Source organism: Hypanus sabinus, chromosome 11, assembly GCF_030144855.1.
Source record: "Hypanus sabinus isolate sHypSab1 chromosome 11, sHypSab1.hap1, whole genome shotgun sequence".
Classification (NCBI taxonomy): domain Eukaryota; kingdom Metazoa; phylum Chordata; class Chondrichthyes; order Myliobatiformes; family Dasyatidae; genus Hypanus; species Hypanus sabinus.
Window position 1 is genome coordinate 86,649,665 of NC_082716.1, and position 15,882 is coordinate 86,665,546.

Sequence of the window (15,882 nt, forward strand, 5' to 3'; positions counted from 1 at the left end):
TCAGTGCCAAGCACATTAATATGCTAAGGCATTTCGAAGTAAAGGAGGAGGTAGTGTTGGGCCTCTTAAAGAGCATTAAGGTGGATAAGTACCACGTGTATTGAAGCGATTTCTGGGGCCTTGACCAATACCTCTCTAGCCAGAAGTCACAGAGGACAAGCAATTAGCTAATGTTGATCTATTATTCAAGAAATGAACCAGGTATGATCATGGAAACTAGACCAAAGAGTCTCATGTCAATGGTAGGGAACTTACAGGACAGAATTCTTAACGATAGGGTTTATTTATGAGCACTTCAAAAACCATGGCCTAACTAGAGAGAGCCAGTATGGCTTTGTGTGGGCAACTCGTGTCTTACTAACTTGATTGAATTTTTTGATGAGGTGATGATGGTAATGATGAAGGTAGAGCTGTGGGTGTTGTTTACATGGATTTTAGTAAGGCATTTGACAAGGTCCCTCATGGGAGCCTCATCCAGAAGATTAAGATGCATGGGATCCATAATAAATTGGGGATTTGGATCAGAACTGGCTTGATAGAAGACAGAGGGTGGTGGTTGAAGACACTTGTTCAAGCTGAAGGTCCGTGATTAGTGGTGTTCCACAGGGATCTGTGCTGGGACCTCTGCTTCTTGTGATATATTTAAATGACATGGATGTAAGTGTAGATGGGTGGGTTAGTGAGTTTGCAGATGATATGAAGATTGATGGTGTTGTGATTTGTGTAAAAGGTAGGCCAAGAATACAGTGAGATATACAAACGTTTGAAGATCAGTTGCAGATATGGGCAGAGAAATGGCTGATGGAGTTAACACAGCCAAATGTGAAGTGTTGCACCTTAGTAGGTCAAATGTAAACAGACAGTATATTGTTAAGGGCGAAAACCTTAACAGTGTTGATAATCAGAGGGATCTTGGGATCCAAATTCATAGCTCCTAGACAGTGGCTACACAGGTTGATGGGGTTGTTAAGAAGGCTCACCTTTACAAGTTGTGGCATTAAGTTCAAAAGTCAGGAGCTATGTTTCAACTTTATAAAACTTCAGTTAGGTTGTATCTGAAGTATTGCATGTAGTTCTGGTTGCCTCATTGTAGGAAGGATTTTGAGTTTTTGGAGAAAATACAGAAGAGGTTTACCGGGATACTGCCTGGATTAGAGACTACATGCTATAACGAGACGTTGTTTTCTCTGGAGTGGCGGAGATCAAGGGGAGAACTGACAGAGGTCTATAAGATTATGAGAAGCATAGACAGAGCAGATAGATGGTATCTTTTTCCCAGGGTTAAAATCTCTAATTCAAGAAGGCATACATTTAAGGTGAGAGGGGATCATCTCAACAGAGATGTGAGGGGCAAGTTTCTTTTTTTATACAGAATGGTGGATATCTGGAAAACACTACCTGGGGTGGTGGTAGAGACAAATATATTGCAGTATTTTAAGAGATGCTTAGATAGGCACATGAATGTGAGGGAAATGGAAGGGTATGGGCATTGTGTAGGCAGAACCCATTGTCACCCAAAGAGCCTGTTTTTGTGCTGTACCATTCTATATCCTCAGTTCAAAGTATTGTGAATAGCAAAGACAACATGACACAGACAAATAGTGCAGTAAATGGTAGGGCCCTGAGAGAACAGAGACACCCAGAGGTGTAGGTACATACTTCCTTGAAAGTGGTGAAATGTATAGACAAGGTAGAGAAGGCAGTATTTTATATGCTTATCTTCATTGGTCAGCGCATTGAGTAGGTACTCTGTTAATGTGGACCCTTCATCTTCTTTTGGATTTGTCAGCTTTCGGTTCTGCCAAGAAGTTATTGCTCCAAATTTTGATAAAATAGCTAAATTCCAAAGTCATTCTTCATAATGGAGTCACCTGGATTTTGTGGGTTTGGAGATGGCCACTAAGGCCACTGTGGAGATCAGAGACTCGTCCACAATTAGAGCAAGTGTTTGGGCAATCTGAGTTGTGTACATTCTTTCTGCCACCTACAGAGATCACATGCTCTCATGATTCTCAGTACCATCCCAAAGAGCATAGGAAAGATGGATGATCGTACTTTTCTCCAAGGAATAAGAGCCTAAAACCAGAGGATTTATTTGAGGTAAGAAGAGAATGATAAGAGGAGAAGGCCCTAGAGGGGAGGCTTGATAACCCATAGTCTTGTGCGTAACACTTCAATACTATTTAAATCTAAATTCTGATATCACAATGAAAGGATTGTGGATATTTGATTTATTTGTATTTCTAACAAGTGAGGGCAATCATTTTACACTTTAGGAGAACTGCACACACATGTGGCTTGATGCTTCAAATGGTCCTGTAGAAGTATAAACTAAAATCAGCTGTAAAAGGAAGCCTGTAAGAATGTGATTTAATGTTCTATAATAAATTGGAAGAATAAGCTAAGAGTGGGAGGGCTTTAAAGGAGAAAACATAATGAAATTAAACCAAAGCCTAGTTGCAGAATAAATGTGCACTTGCACCTAAGGGGAATGAAGGGTGGTGGTGTATTGCTTCACCTCTTGAACACATTGCTCTTACCCACTGCCTCTTCAGGAGTCCAGTAGCCTGATGCATCACAGACACGAGGTGACGAGGCTGCGTGCGCGTACTGATAGAATTTTCCATCTTCATCACAATCTCCACACAATGTGCCCTCCTCTCTGCAGAAGAGGAGGAAAATAAGAAGTTTTGAGATTCATGCAATCACATATCATCTTAATCGTAAAATAGGCAAAATCAAGGTCATACTCAAAAAAAATAACTTAAAAGGCCAATTTAATGGTGCCCTCATTTTATTCAGTGAGTAACCAAGTCACAGAGACAGGGAGAAATCTGTATAAATCATCAGTCGAAGTTGAAATGGCTAATGGCAGGATATAAATAGCCCTGTACCCCCAATAGATCATGAAGGAAATCACTCAACAATACCTCCTAGGTTTGAGTATAATTGGAGAAGAGACAAAGAGATATTTGTACCCTCCTGCACTGATAGCTTATCTATTAACACACGCTGCTCAAGCTCTGAACAGTAGCAGAAAGCCTGCCGCTTCAGAAGCGGAAGCAAGATAAAACAACAGGAAAAATTAAGACTGACTATGTGCAAGTATAAAAACAGAGTGAGAAGTGCAAGAAAGACAATTTTTAAGACTTCTTGCTATCTAAAAGCACCTAAAAATCAATAAGCAAAATAATAATGAAATACCCTTGAGGATATCAATAAATCCAGATATCAATCTCTGCCAGTAAATCTAAAAAATAAAATAGATTATCACTGTCACATTTACGAATTATAAACTTTAGAGATGAAATCCTATTTTAAAAAAGAAGGATCTGGTTTACATAAATTAAATTACTAAAATATTCTATTGCAATGTCATTTATAAAATTCTTTCAGAATATATTTTAAAACTAAAGTCTCAAGTACAGAAACTGGAATTCATTCAGACTGTCATTGTTCACCGGTCCAATACCTTGCACTTCATTTCATATGGATATTGGATAGGTAAATGGACAGGAAAGAAATGGAGGGTTATGGGCTGAGTGCGGGTCAGTGGGACTAGGTGAGAGTAAGCGTTTGGCACGGACTAGAAGGGCCGAGATAGCCTGTTTCCGTGCTGTAATTATTGTATGGTTATATCATGGCATTCAAGTGCTTTTTGATATAAGAGTATCAACTCACAGGTACTTTTTGAAGATAAATCTGTGTGTGTTTTAAATATCTGGGGAACACTCTTTGGAAGAGTGGTAATGTAGTGCCTAACACAAACAGTTAGAACATAGGGATAATACCCAAACTGAAAGAGCTGTGGGTTTTACCGATGGTTGGTGCACTTCAAATTATATCTTAAAGAAAAAGAATGGCAGAGAGTGGAACTTATGTAATTCACACTTTGCTTTTGTTCTGTTGGTTTAATACAACAACAACACAAAAAAAAGTCATTCTGAACCATTTTTTTCCACATGTACAGGAATTAAAATAAAGCAACTTCCTCTCTGGAATTTCAAGAGAAAGTCACACTTTCCATGCTCCATGTAAGTAAGAGTTCAAACAACAGTTTCAGATACGGGTTCTTTTATTTATCACATGCACATCAAAGCATATACTGAAATGTGTTATATGCATTAGTGACCAACACAACCTGAGGATGTACTGGGGGCAACCCGCAAGTGTCATCACACATTCGAAAGGCAATGAAACATGGCCACCATGTTCAGCAGAACAGCACAAGTAACAACAACACAACCCAGCAGCAATACAGAACAATGACAGCAAAGCAAGCCCCTTTCCTCCTTGCGATGCACATAGGCAGAAAGACCTCCAATTCCAGGACAAGCCACCTCCTGGCCTCCAGCCTCCAATGAATTCATGGACCCACAGCCCCCGTGCTTCAGTGATCGGTTCTGAACTCCTGAACTTGCCAGCTACAGTCTTTGTCCTTCAGGCTTCAACCTTTGGTATCAATCTCAGCACTCACCATTGATGGCACCCCGAACTACAGGCCATGAGCTCGAGACACACTGACCTGGTGAGTTGCCGGCACTCCTGCCTTCTGCCATCTGCCTGCACAGACCTCGATCCTGGGACTCGGTGATCTCGGGGATCACCAGCCCTCATCCTCTTTGGTTTTTGACCTCAGTGCTTGCCATCAAACATCCCTCCACGGGAATTGCTGACTTTTATCTGTGGAGCACTGACCTACATTCCAGTCTGAACTCTTGTTCCATAACATTCACATCCTCAAACCCTAACATGACCCGTAAATCCCCACCCTGTCCTCAAAATCAGCTCTATAAACCTAAAAAAAAACTAAAACTTCAATGGACTCCCTTTTTGAAGAAGTATTTTTTAAATGCTTATTAAATGCTAAATGAACAATTAAAGCTGATGTTAAGAGAGGTCTGGATTTGCTAGGCAACATTATGCAATGCACAAAATAACCTACAGATACATGCATTTCTGAAAGGAAGAGAGTTGGAGAGCAAGTCTTGTAGTAATTGTAAAAATTGATGATATTGTCATAATGGGTTTAGTATCCACCATGAAATATGACATACATTGGGTAGATGTTGTGCAGATTCTATGGGTGAAAGAGTTATCCCATAAGGGATTGAATAAGATGGGTCTCTGTTCAATGGAGGTTAGAATAATGGGTTGTTGGAAGGAAGCAGTTTCCTTTCACTCAAGTACATACAACTGACTACAAATAAACGTATTTCCCCCAAAAATTTACCTTATTCATTACTTAAAAGAATTACCCACATCCAGCCCATACTGTTTGGTTGCTGTCCTCTATAGCTGGCACTGCAACCTAATTCCCAACCTCAAATAAGAACTATCAATCCTTTTTCAATTAGCTGACTCTTTGAATTTATATTTGCCACTCTTGTAAAGCAAGCCAATAATTGTTTTCAGAATCCCAGTCTAAATAAAACAAATTAGAAAGGTTTGGGTTATTCCCAGAACATATTACAGACTTTCCGCAGGTTCCATTCCTGAGACTAGTGTAAATGTCACCCATATAGGCACTATGGCCAGGACAGCACACCGACACCTTTACTTTCTCATGTCTCCCATGACTCTTTCCAATTTTTAAAGATGCATCATAGAAAGCATATTATCCAGATGCATCACAGCAACTACTTTGCCCAAAACTACAAGAAATTGAAGAGAATTATGAACTCAACTTATCATGAAAACTGGCCTCCCTTTCATTGACTCCATCTACACCCTGCTGTCTCAGGAAAGCAGCCAACATATCAAGGGCCCATAAGAGCATAAGACATAACAACAGAATTGGGCCAATTGGCCCATTGAGTCTGCTCCAACATTTCATCATGGCTGATCCATTTCCCTCTCAGTCCCAAACTCCTGCCCTCTGTTCATGCCCTGACCAGTCAAGAATCTATCAATCTCTGCCTAGATATTTATACAAACTTGGCCTCCACTGCTGCCTATGGTAACAAATTCCACAGATTCACCACTTTCTAGCTAAAGAAATTCCTCCTCGTGTCCATTCTAAAAAGATGCCCCTTTATTCTGAGGCTGTGTCCTCTGGTCTTAGACTCTCCCACCATAGAAAATATCCTCTCCACATCCACTCTATCAAGGCCTTTCACTATTTGAAAGGTTTCAATGAGATTACCCCTCATTCTTCTGAATTCCAGTGAATACAGAGATAGAGCTATCAATTATTCTTCATATGACAAGCCACTCAAACCTGGGATTATTTTCATGAACTGCCTTTGAACCGTCTACCTTCCTTTGACCCCTCTCCACTTTGAATATTCCCTTTGCTCTGCTCTTGAATTGGACAGAAGATACAAAAGCTTGAGAGCATACACCACTGAACTCAAGAACAACTTCTCTCCCACTGTTATCAGACCCTTCGATGGGCTACTCTTCCACTGAAAGATGAACTCTTGATCTCCCAGTCTACCATGTCATGGCCCCAGCACTTCACTTGTCTCTCTGCACCGCACTTTCTCTGTAGCTGCAACACTCTATTCTGCATTGTCTTCCTTCCACTACCTCAATGAACTTAAGTAGGAAATGATCTGATTGGATGGCATATAAAAAGAAGCTTTTCACTGTATTTTGGTACAAAGAACAATAACAAACCAATATCCTGAACAGTTTGCAAATCAGAAATAAGGCCACCCTGCAATATATTTAACATAGACCATCCAAGGGCAATGTTTAATTAAACCAGGGCATTTATTCCAACCATTCATATTTCTCTGAAAGATGTAGTGATGTTAGCATAAACTACTTTCCCACCTAAATAAAAGATATAATTGTCAGCAAATCCATCCCACTGGTCTCCCAAACACTTTTTTTTGTATATGTAGGCTGCACTTAAGTTGGATGGTCAAAATCCAGGGAAACACCTGTAACTTTTGCTTGTGCTTAAAATAAATGCTTGAATGACATCCATCTTGTAAAATAAATAACTTATAAATTCAGCGATTGAGATGATAATGAAATAATTGGCATATTTCTGCAACAAAGAAGGGCCAAGATAAAGTGGAACAGCTGGATTGGGTTTGACAACAGTACTGCAAATTGCAGGTCATCTGTTAAGCAGTGGTGAATATGTACAGAGTAGATCAACAGCTTTATCAGAGCAAGGCAAGCCTCAGAAGGGTGCCCCGAGAGGGCTTACCATATCACTTGGCAAAGGCTGATGAGACCCTGAGATAAAATGATGGAAAACAATGTACTGCAAAATAAAAACAAGAGAAACACAATTTAAGAATGCGTATGCTTTCTGTGCAATCAGTGGGAATGTCAAATAATGATCCTAATCCAAGCGAAGTAGTTGCCAAACTAATCGGACTCTCCAGCTGCCTAATAACAGAGCAGCAGAGGGTAGAATTCTGCTTTAATCAATACTTGGCAACACAGTTTATAAAAATTGAAAATGATATTTTTGAAGAACGTCATCACTTTGCAAAATTGGAAAAATAAACATTTGGCTCCTTTAACCCTGTGATTGTATAATTTGTTCTGCCATGAATTATACCTCGCTTATTTATTCTCCAAAGGGAAATAGAACAGCCAGAATTATATCATCACTGACTGGCACCAGTCATCGAGATGAATTATATTATTTCTATCAATTTCTATCTTTCCAGTGTTTAATGCTGCCCTCAACACAGGACTACAACTTTCCATTCTAATCCTTGCATAACCAACGAGAGAGCAGAGTATTTCCAGAACACTACTCCATCCCTCGATAAGCAAATACAATCTTGGATCAAACAAATTAAGTAGAACACCAGGCAGCCAATGATAATCAAAGCTTCTAATCATTCCTTGAGGGTAGACATTGTCTATCACTGTGGCAACTCCAACTCAGAATTCTTTTGACATCTCATTGTGGAAAATGGCTTAGGAATAACACCATTCAGCAGAGTCAATAACATCAAGAGTTTGATGTCAAACAGCTTTTAATTCAGGCCAAAGCTGAAACATCTGTCTTTGCACTCCCTCTCTGTGTTAATTTCTGAGTAATATGTTGCCATGAAGCAAGCCCTCCAAATAGTTTGAGCTATTGCTAAGCAGGTTAATCTAAAGCAATAAATGTGAAGGACTTCATGTGCACACATATCTTAAAGGAACAGATATTTGGATGTAAATATCTGCTTCAAAAGCTTACAGGCACTACTATTGGATGAGGGAGTTAAAGGTTAAGGAAGCAAGTCAGATGAATGGAAAATAAATATGACTAGTTATTTAATTAAATAGCAGAGCAAGTTGGAGGGGGCAAAAATCCTGCTCATAGTACCATGCTTGTACCCTAATCACCTTAATGTCAAAAAGTAGGGGGCGAGTAAAACATATGATGCAGGTTTTTACTTAGCAAGTATTCTTGATGCTAAGGAATAGATGATAAGATAATTTATGCGAGGGACACTGAAGAATACGCCCATCTGATTTAGAAAGGAAAAGTCAGGCTACACTCACCTCCTGCACTGACTTGAAGATATCAAAGTTCATCATACATTTGGATTTTCAAAAAGTTTTTGACAAAACCCAGCACAAATAATTTCACTCTAAGTGTGTACGAAATTAGGTAATTGAGAAGTGACAGAGATGCACAGCTGGACTGAAGAAGGTGGTAACTGAGGAAGTTTGAAGTTAGTAACTCATCTCCTTCTACCTTAGGCCATGAACTTATCAAACACCCCTGATGAGTTATTAACTTCAAACTTTCCGCATAAACACTCGAAGAGTTGAACTGCATGTGCATGTAACGAGAGCTGCATAACTCATCTCCTTCTACCTTAGGCCACAAACTTATCAATCACCCATGATGTGGACACTTCCTGGAGGACCAAGATCTGTATGTTCCACGACCGCTGGACTAAGTGTGTAAATGTAGGAAGGGACTATGTTGAAAAATAAATGTGCTAGGTTTTCTAAAATTGAGTCCTTCTACCTTAGGAATGAACTTATCAATCACCCCTCGTAAGTACAACCACCAAGGATTTTGATCAATTTAACTGGGAATTTTTATTTGTGAATCCTTTTTTTCACAGAGCCCAAAATACAGGGAAAATTATAAAGCATGAAAACTAAAAACTCAAAAACTGAAACATCGGCAATTCAAAAGAATTCAACCCCTTTGCTTAATACTCAGCTGAACCACGTCTCACAGATATTACAGCCAGTAGTTTTTTCAGATAAGCAACTATAAGCTATAAGCACAATGTGGTGGAGCAAGAATTCCCCATTCCTCCTTGTTAAATTGCTCAAGCTGTGCCAGGTTAGCTGGAGAGCTGGAGAGCAGCAGTGAACAGCAATCTTGAAGTCTTGCCAGAACTGTTCATTCGGGTTAAGATCAGAACTCTGGGCCACTCAAGGACATCGATTTTCTTCATTTGAAGCCACTCCATAGTTGCTCTGATGGACCAATCAATTTGAAGAGAAAGAGAGCTTCTCGCATCAGGGAGAAGAGTTTTAAAAAGGTGTGTTTCATGGGGCCTGGTGCATTAGCAGCAGACCAATTGATTCGAAGAGAGAGAGAGCTTTGCACAACTGGGGAGAAGAATCTTAAAATGATCATTTCGCAGGGATCAGCATATTAGAGGCGGACTAATTGATCTGCGATTCTCTAGCAGGAGCAAATAAAAGTAAAGCAGGATCAAAGCAGAGCGGCTATTGTGTGAGAGGACCAGTGTAGGAGTGGGAACCTGAATCTTTGGCGAGGAGGCACGGGGAATTAGCAAGTAAGGCTTTTGCGGTAATTGAATAAAAATCACTAAATTACAGTTAATTAAATAAAGGGATGATGCAGGATCAGGTGATGTGCTGTAGCTGCATGAAGTGGGAGCTGGTGGACCCCATTGTGGTTCCTGGTGACCACATCTACAGCAAGTGTTGGCTACTCTAGGAACTCATGCTCAAAGTTGATGACCTGGAATCTGAGCTTCAAACACTGCAACACATCAGGGAGGGGGAGAATTACCTGGATTCTCTGTTTCAGGGGATAGTCACACACATTACATTAGCTGTCTCGAATTCGGTCTGTGGTCAGGGACAAGAGGATGTAACTGCAAGTGAGGTGAGTAGCGGAATCCAAATGCTGGAGGAGCCTCAGCCCTTGAGCTTCTCCAACAGGTCTGAGATTTTTGCTCCCTGTGTGGATGACCGTGGGGGGGGGGGGTGCTGTAGGAAGGATGGGCAACTTAACAGTGGCACCAACAGTAACAGAGATATCGAGAAGCAGATAGGGAAATAGATCCTGGAAAGGTGTCATAATAACAGAGTTGTCGTGATGGGAGATTTTAATTTCCCAAATATCGATTGGCATCTCCCTAGAGCAAGGAGTTTAGATGGGGTGGAGTTTGTTAGGTGTGATCAGGAAGGCTTCTTGACACAATATGTAGATAAGCCTACAAGCGGAGAGGCTGTACTTGACTTGGTATTGGGAAATGAACCTGGTCAGGTATCAGATCTCTCAGTGGGAGAGCATTTTGGAGATAGTGATCATAATTCTATCTCCTTTACAATAGCATTAGAGAGAGATAGGAACAGACAAGTTAGAAAAGTGTTTAATTGGAGTAAGGGGAATTATGAGGCTATCAAGCAGGAAGCTTAAATTGGAAACAGATGTTCTCAAGGAAAAATACAGAAGAAATGTGGCAAATGTTCGGACGATATTTGTGTGGAGTTCTGCATAGGTACATTCCAATGAGACAGGGAAGTTATTGTAGGGTACAGGAACTGTGGTGTACAAAGGCTGTAATAAATCTAGTCAAGAAGAAAAGAAAAGCTTACAAAAGGTTCAGAGAGCTAGGTAATGTTAGAGATCTAGAAGATTATAAGGCTAATAGGAAGGAGATTAAGAAGGAAATTAGGATAGCCAGAAAGGGCCATGAGAAGGCCATGGCGGGCAGGATTAAGGAAAAGCCCAAGGCATTCTGCAAGCATATGAAGAGCAAGAGGATAAGACGTGAAAGAATAGGACCTATCAAGTGTGACAGTGGGAAAGTGTGTATGGAACCAGAGGAAACTGCAGAGGTACTTAATGAATACTTCAGTATTCACTATGGAAAAGGATCTTTGTGACTGTACTGATGACTTGCAGCAGACTGAAAAGCTTGAGCATGTAGATATAAAGAAAGAGGATGTGCTGGAGCTTTTGGAAAGCATCAAGTTGGATAAGTCGCCAGGACCCGATGAGATGTACCCCAGGCTATTGTTGGAGGCGAGGGAGGAGATTGCCAAGCCTCTGGCAATGATCTTTGAATCATCAATGGGGACAGGAAAGGTTCCAGAGGATTGAAGGGTTGCAGATGTTGTCCTTTATTCAAGAAAGGGAGTAGAGATAGCCCAGTAAATTATAGACCTGTGAGTCTTACTTCAGTGGTTGGTAAGTTGATGGAGAAGATCCTGAGAGGCAGGATTTATGAACATTTGGAGAGGAATGATATGATTAGGAATAGTCAGTGTGGCTTTGTGAAGGGCAGGTCGTGCCTTACAAGCCTGATTGAATTTTTTGAGGATGTGACTAAACACATTGATGAAGGAAGAGCAGTAGATGTAGTGTATCTGGATTTCAGCAAGGCACTTGATAAGGTACCGCATGCAAGGCTTATTGAGAAAGTAAGGAGGCATGGGATCCAAGGGGACATTGCTTTATGGATCTAGAAGTGGCTTGCCCATAGAAGGCAAAGAGTGGTTGTAGATGGGTCATATTCTGCATGAAGGTCAGACATCAGTGGAGTGTCTCAAGGATCTGTTCTGGGACCCCTACTCTTCCTGATTTTTATAAAATACCTGAATGAGAAAGTGGAAGGATGGGTTAGTAAGTTTGCTGATGACACAAAGGTTGGAGGTGTTGTGGATATTTTAAAGTCAGTAATATTTTTCTCTCCATATATGCTTCTTGACCTGCTGGATATTAAGATCATTTTGTATTTTTAATATGAAGTTTTAATATTCTGGCTTTTGGTTTTGTAACAAACTGTTATTTGAGCTGGATCATTGAGCTTGATCAGGATTATTGAGTCCTGATGAAAGGTCTCAGCCCGAAACATCGACAGTGCTTCTCCTTATAGATGCTGCCTGGCCTGCTGTGTTCCGCCAGCATTTTGTGTGTGTTATTTGAGCTTTCAGGTAACCTAGGGTATTTTAAAATTCTTAAGTAAAGTTATAGTAGATATATTTTAATGCCATAAAATCATTGATCTAGTAAATATCCTGCAATAAAATTATTAACCTGCATTGTTTAGGAAAACAAGATACTATAGGCTATCATGTAGCCATCATTATAAAGGATGAGCTTCCTATCTACTGGGTTGTAATGAAGGCTTGCCACATTTGCAGAGTATTTGACAAAACGGATATTAAGATTTTTGGCCTCTTGATTAGTGATGGTGTCAAACATGTAAAGCACCCCACAGATCATAAAGGCACTAGTTGTTGATTTCTTAAAGAGCTTTGTTTTCCAGGTCTGCAACACTGTCATATTAATGCTGCTTATTTTACTCAGTACAATGTTGCCATAATTCTCTTCAGTGGCATAAATAACCCAGATCCCATTTTCATCCACCGAGAAATCTATGTCTGTGTAGCCATAACAATTGTAATAACAGTAAGGAAATTTGCTTGAATAGCCGGCATTAGGAAGGTTCACATTAGTTATAACCTTTATGTTAAGGTCAAATTTGCACATTTCTTCAGATTTATAACAGTTATAATACAAAGACCCATTATAAACAACAATACCTGGACCCTGGATCGAATTGGTTGTGGTGTACTATGATGTCACCGTAAAATCTATATGACTGTGATATTGGAAGAAAGTAGTGCCACAACCCAGTACAATGTTGGACTTCCAGGCATTGAATCCATGCCCCATGCTCCATAAGGGTATGATGAAACACATGGGTTGATTTGTGCTACCAAAGGTCTGCTGATATTACGTAAAATTCCTTTAGTACAATTACCAGTTTTTAATTTACCCTAAACAGAAGAGCTTTCTACTTGGTTCTTCATTTACTCCAAGAGGTCTTTCATGTTCAGTTAGTTCTGTTTGTCATACTGCTGTAACGTCAGCACACTATGATGGGAATCATCCAGCTCGGAGGTGACCTTTATAGTGTCATATAGTGATCGTTATAGATCTCAGATAGTGTGGAGGGCTGTCAGAGGTTACAGCGGGACATTGATAGAATGCAAAACTGGGCTGAGAAGTGGCAGATGGAGTTCAACCCAGGTAAGTGTGAAGTGGTTCATTTTGGTTCAAATATGATGGCAGAGTATAGCGTTAATGGTAAGACTCTTAGCACTGTGGAGGATCAGAGGGATCTTGGGGTCCAAGTCCATAGGACGCTCAAAGCAGCTGCACAGGTTGACCCTGTGGTTAAGAAGGTGTACGGTGTATTGGCCTTTATCAATTGTGGAATTGAATTTAGGAACTGAGAGGTAATGTTGCAGCTATATAGGACCCTGGTCAGACCCCACTTGGAGTACTATGCTCAGTTCTGGTCACCTTACTACAGGAAGGACGTGGAAGCCATAGAAAGGGTGCAGGGGAGAATTACAAGGATGTTGCCTGGATTGGGGAGCATGCCTTATGAGAATAGGTTGCATGAACTCGGCCTTTTCTCTTTGGAGCAAAGGAGGATGATAGAGGTGTATAAGATGATGAGAGGCATTGATCGTGTGGATAGTCAGAGGCCTTTTCCCAGGCCTGAAATGGTTGCCACAAGAGGACACAGGTTTAAGGTGCTGGGGAGTAGGTACAGAGGAGATGTCAGGGTTAAGTTTTTTACACAGAGAGTGGTGAGTGCATAGAATGAGCCGCCGGCAATGGTGGTGGAGTTGGATCCAATAGGGTCTTTTAAGAGACTTTTGGATAGGTACATGGAGCTTAGAAAAATAGAATGCTATGGGTAAGCCTAGTAATATCTCAGGTAGGGACATATTTGGCACAACTTTGTGGGCCGAAGGGCCTGTTTAGTGCTGTAGGTTTTCTATGTTTCATTGTTCAGGGAGACATTCAGGAGGGGGGGAAATGGGTAATTGGGGATAGTATAGTCAGGAGTATAGACAAAGTTCTCCGTCATGAGGATAGAACATCGCAAAGACTATGTTTCTTGCCTGGTGCCCGGGTTCAGAACGTCTTATCTGACCTACAGAGGAATTTGCACTGGGATGGTAGAGATACTAGTGACATAGGTAGAACAATTCAATAGGTTCTTCTGAGGGAATTTGAGCAGCTAGGGACTAAATTGAAAAGCAGAACCAAAAAGGTAGTAATCTCCAGATTACTACTTGAGCCACATGCAAACTGGCATCAGGTCAAGAAGATTAGAGGGTTACATGCGTGACTGAAAGATTTGTGTGGGAGAAGTGGGTCTGAATTCATGGGAAATTGGCACCAGTATTGGGGAAGGAGGGAGCTGTACCAATAGTACGGGCTATACCTGAACCGTGATGGGACCTGGATCCTGGTGAATCACATAATTAGGGTTGTAGAGAGTGCTTTAAACTAAATAGTAGGGGGTGGGTTCAACAGATTGTAGAAATAAGGATAAAGTAAAAAAGAAAAGCTGTATAAATATAAAGAAAACACGAAGTATAAAAAAGAGGAAAGTAAGAGTGGTGAAAAAAAGTCAAGTGCAAAAGAGTAAAAGATTACAAGATTTTAAAAGCACAAAGAGTGTAAGGGTACTTAAACTGAATGCCTGTAGTATTCAAAAGAAGGTTGGTGAACTTAAGGCACAAATCAGTACAAAGAGGTATGATTTAGTGCCAATTACAGAGATGTGGTTGCAGGGTGGAGATGATTGGGTATTAATTATCCAAGGATATCAGGTAATACAGAAGGATAGGCAGGAAGGTAAGGGAGGTGAGGTACACTCTTAATTAAAGATGAGATCAGGGCGATAGTGAGAGACGATGTAAGATCTGAGGAGCAGAATGTTGAATCTGTCTGGGTAGAGATTAGGAACAGTAAAGAGAAAAAATTGCTGGTGTAAGTTGTCTATCGGCCACTGAATAGTAGCATTGCAGTGGCACATGCAATAAACAGAGAAATGTCTAAGGCATGTAAGATTGGAAAGGCAGTTATCATGAGGGACCTTAACTTGCACGTAAATTGGGTGAATCAAGTTGGTTGAGGCAGTCCTGAGGAGGACTTAATAGAATGCATCCATGATAGTTTTCTTGAACAGCATGTTACTGAACCTACAAGGGAATATGCTGTCTCAGATCTGGTCCTGTGCAATGAGACAGGTAAAATTAGTGATCTTGTAGTTACGGACACTCTTGAAAGAGTGATCACAGTATTACTGAATTTCTCATACAAATGGAGAGTGCAATAGTTCAATCTAAAACCAGTGTATTATGCCTAAACAATGGAGACTACAATGGCTGAGGGAGGATTTGGCTAGTGTAGAATTGGAACACACGCTATTTGGTGGGACAGTTGAGGAACAGTGGAAGACTTTCAAAGAGATTTTTCACGATGCTCAACAAAAGTATATTTCAGTTAAAAGCAAGGACAGTAAGGGTGGGAAGAGCCAGTCCTGGATAACTAAGGAAATAAAAGAAGGCATCAAAATAAAAGCTTGTACATACAAAGTTGTCAAAAGTAGTGGGAAACTGGAAGATTGGGAAAACTTTTTTAAAAGTAACAAAGTACCACTAAGCAAGCAATAAAGAAAGGGAAGTTAGATTATGAAAATATAAAAATAGATAGTACAAGTTTTTATAATTATATAAAGCAGAAAAGGATGGCTAAAGTGAATGTAGCTCTCTTAAAGGACAAGAACGGGGAATTGATATTGAGTAATGAGGAAACGGCCGAGGCTTTGTGTCGGTCTTCATGGTGGAGGACACATTTAACATGTCAAAAAGAGATGT

At 40.4% G+C, this 15,882-nt stretch overlaps 1 protein-coding gene across 1 annotated transcript in view; it reads right to left on the reverse strand.

Annotated features, from left to right (window-relative positions):
* The window catches only part of LOC132402172 (pappalysin-2-like), a 371,016-nt gene that overhangs the window by 195,157 nt on the left and 159,977 nt on the right, over positions 1 to 15,882 (reverse strand). Inside the window, exon 6 of the mRNA XM_059984850.1 lies at positions 2,541 to 2,662. Within this exon, the coding sequence (XP_059840833.1) occupies positions 2,541 to 2,662 (122 nt within the window). The remainder of the gene's footprint in view (positions 1 to 2,540; positions 2,663 to 15,882) is intronic.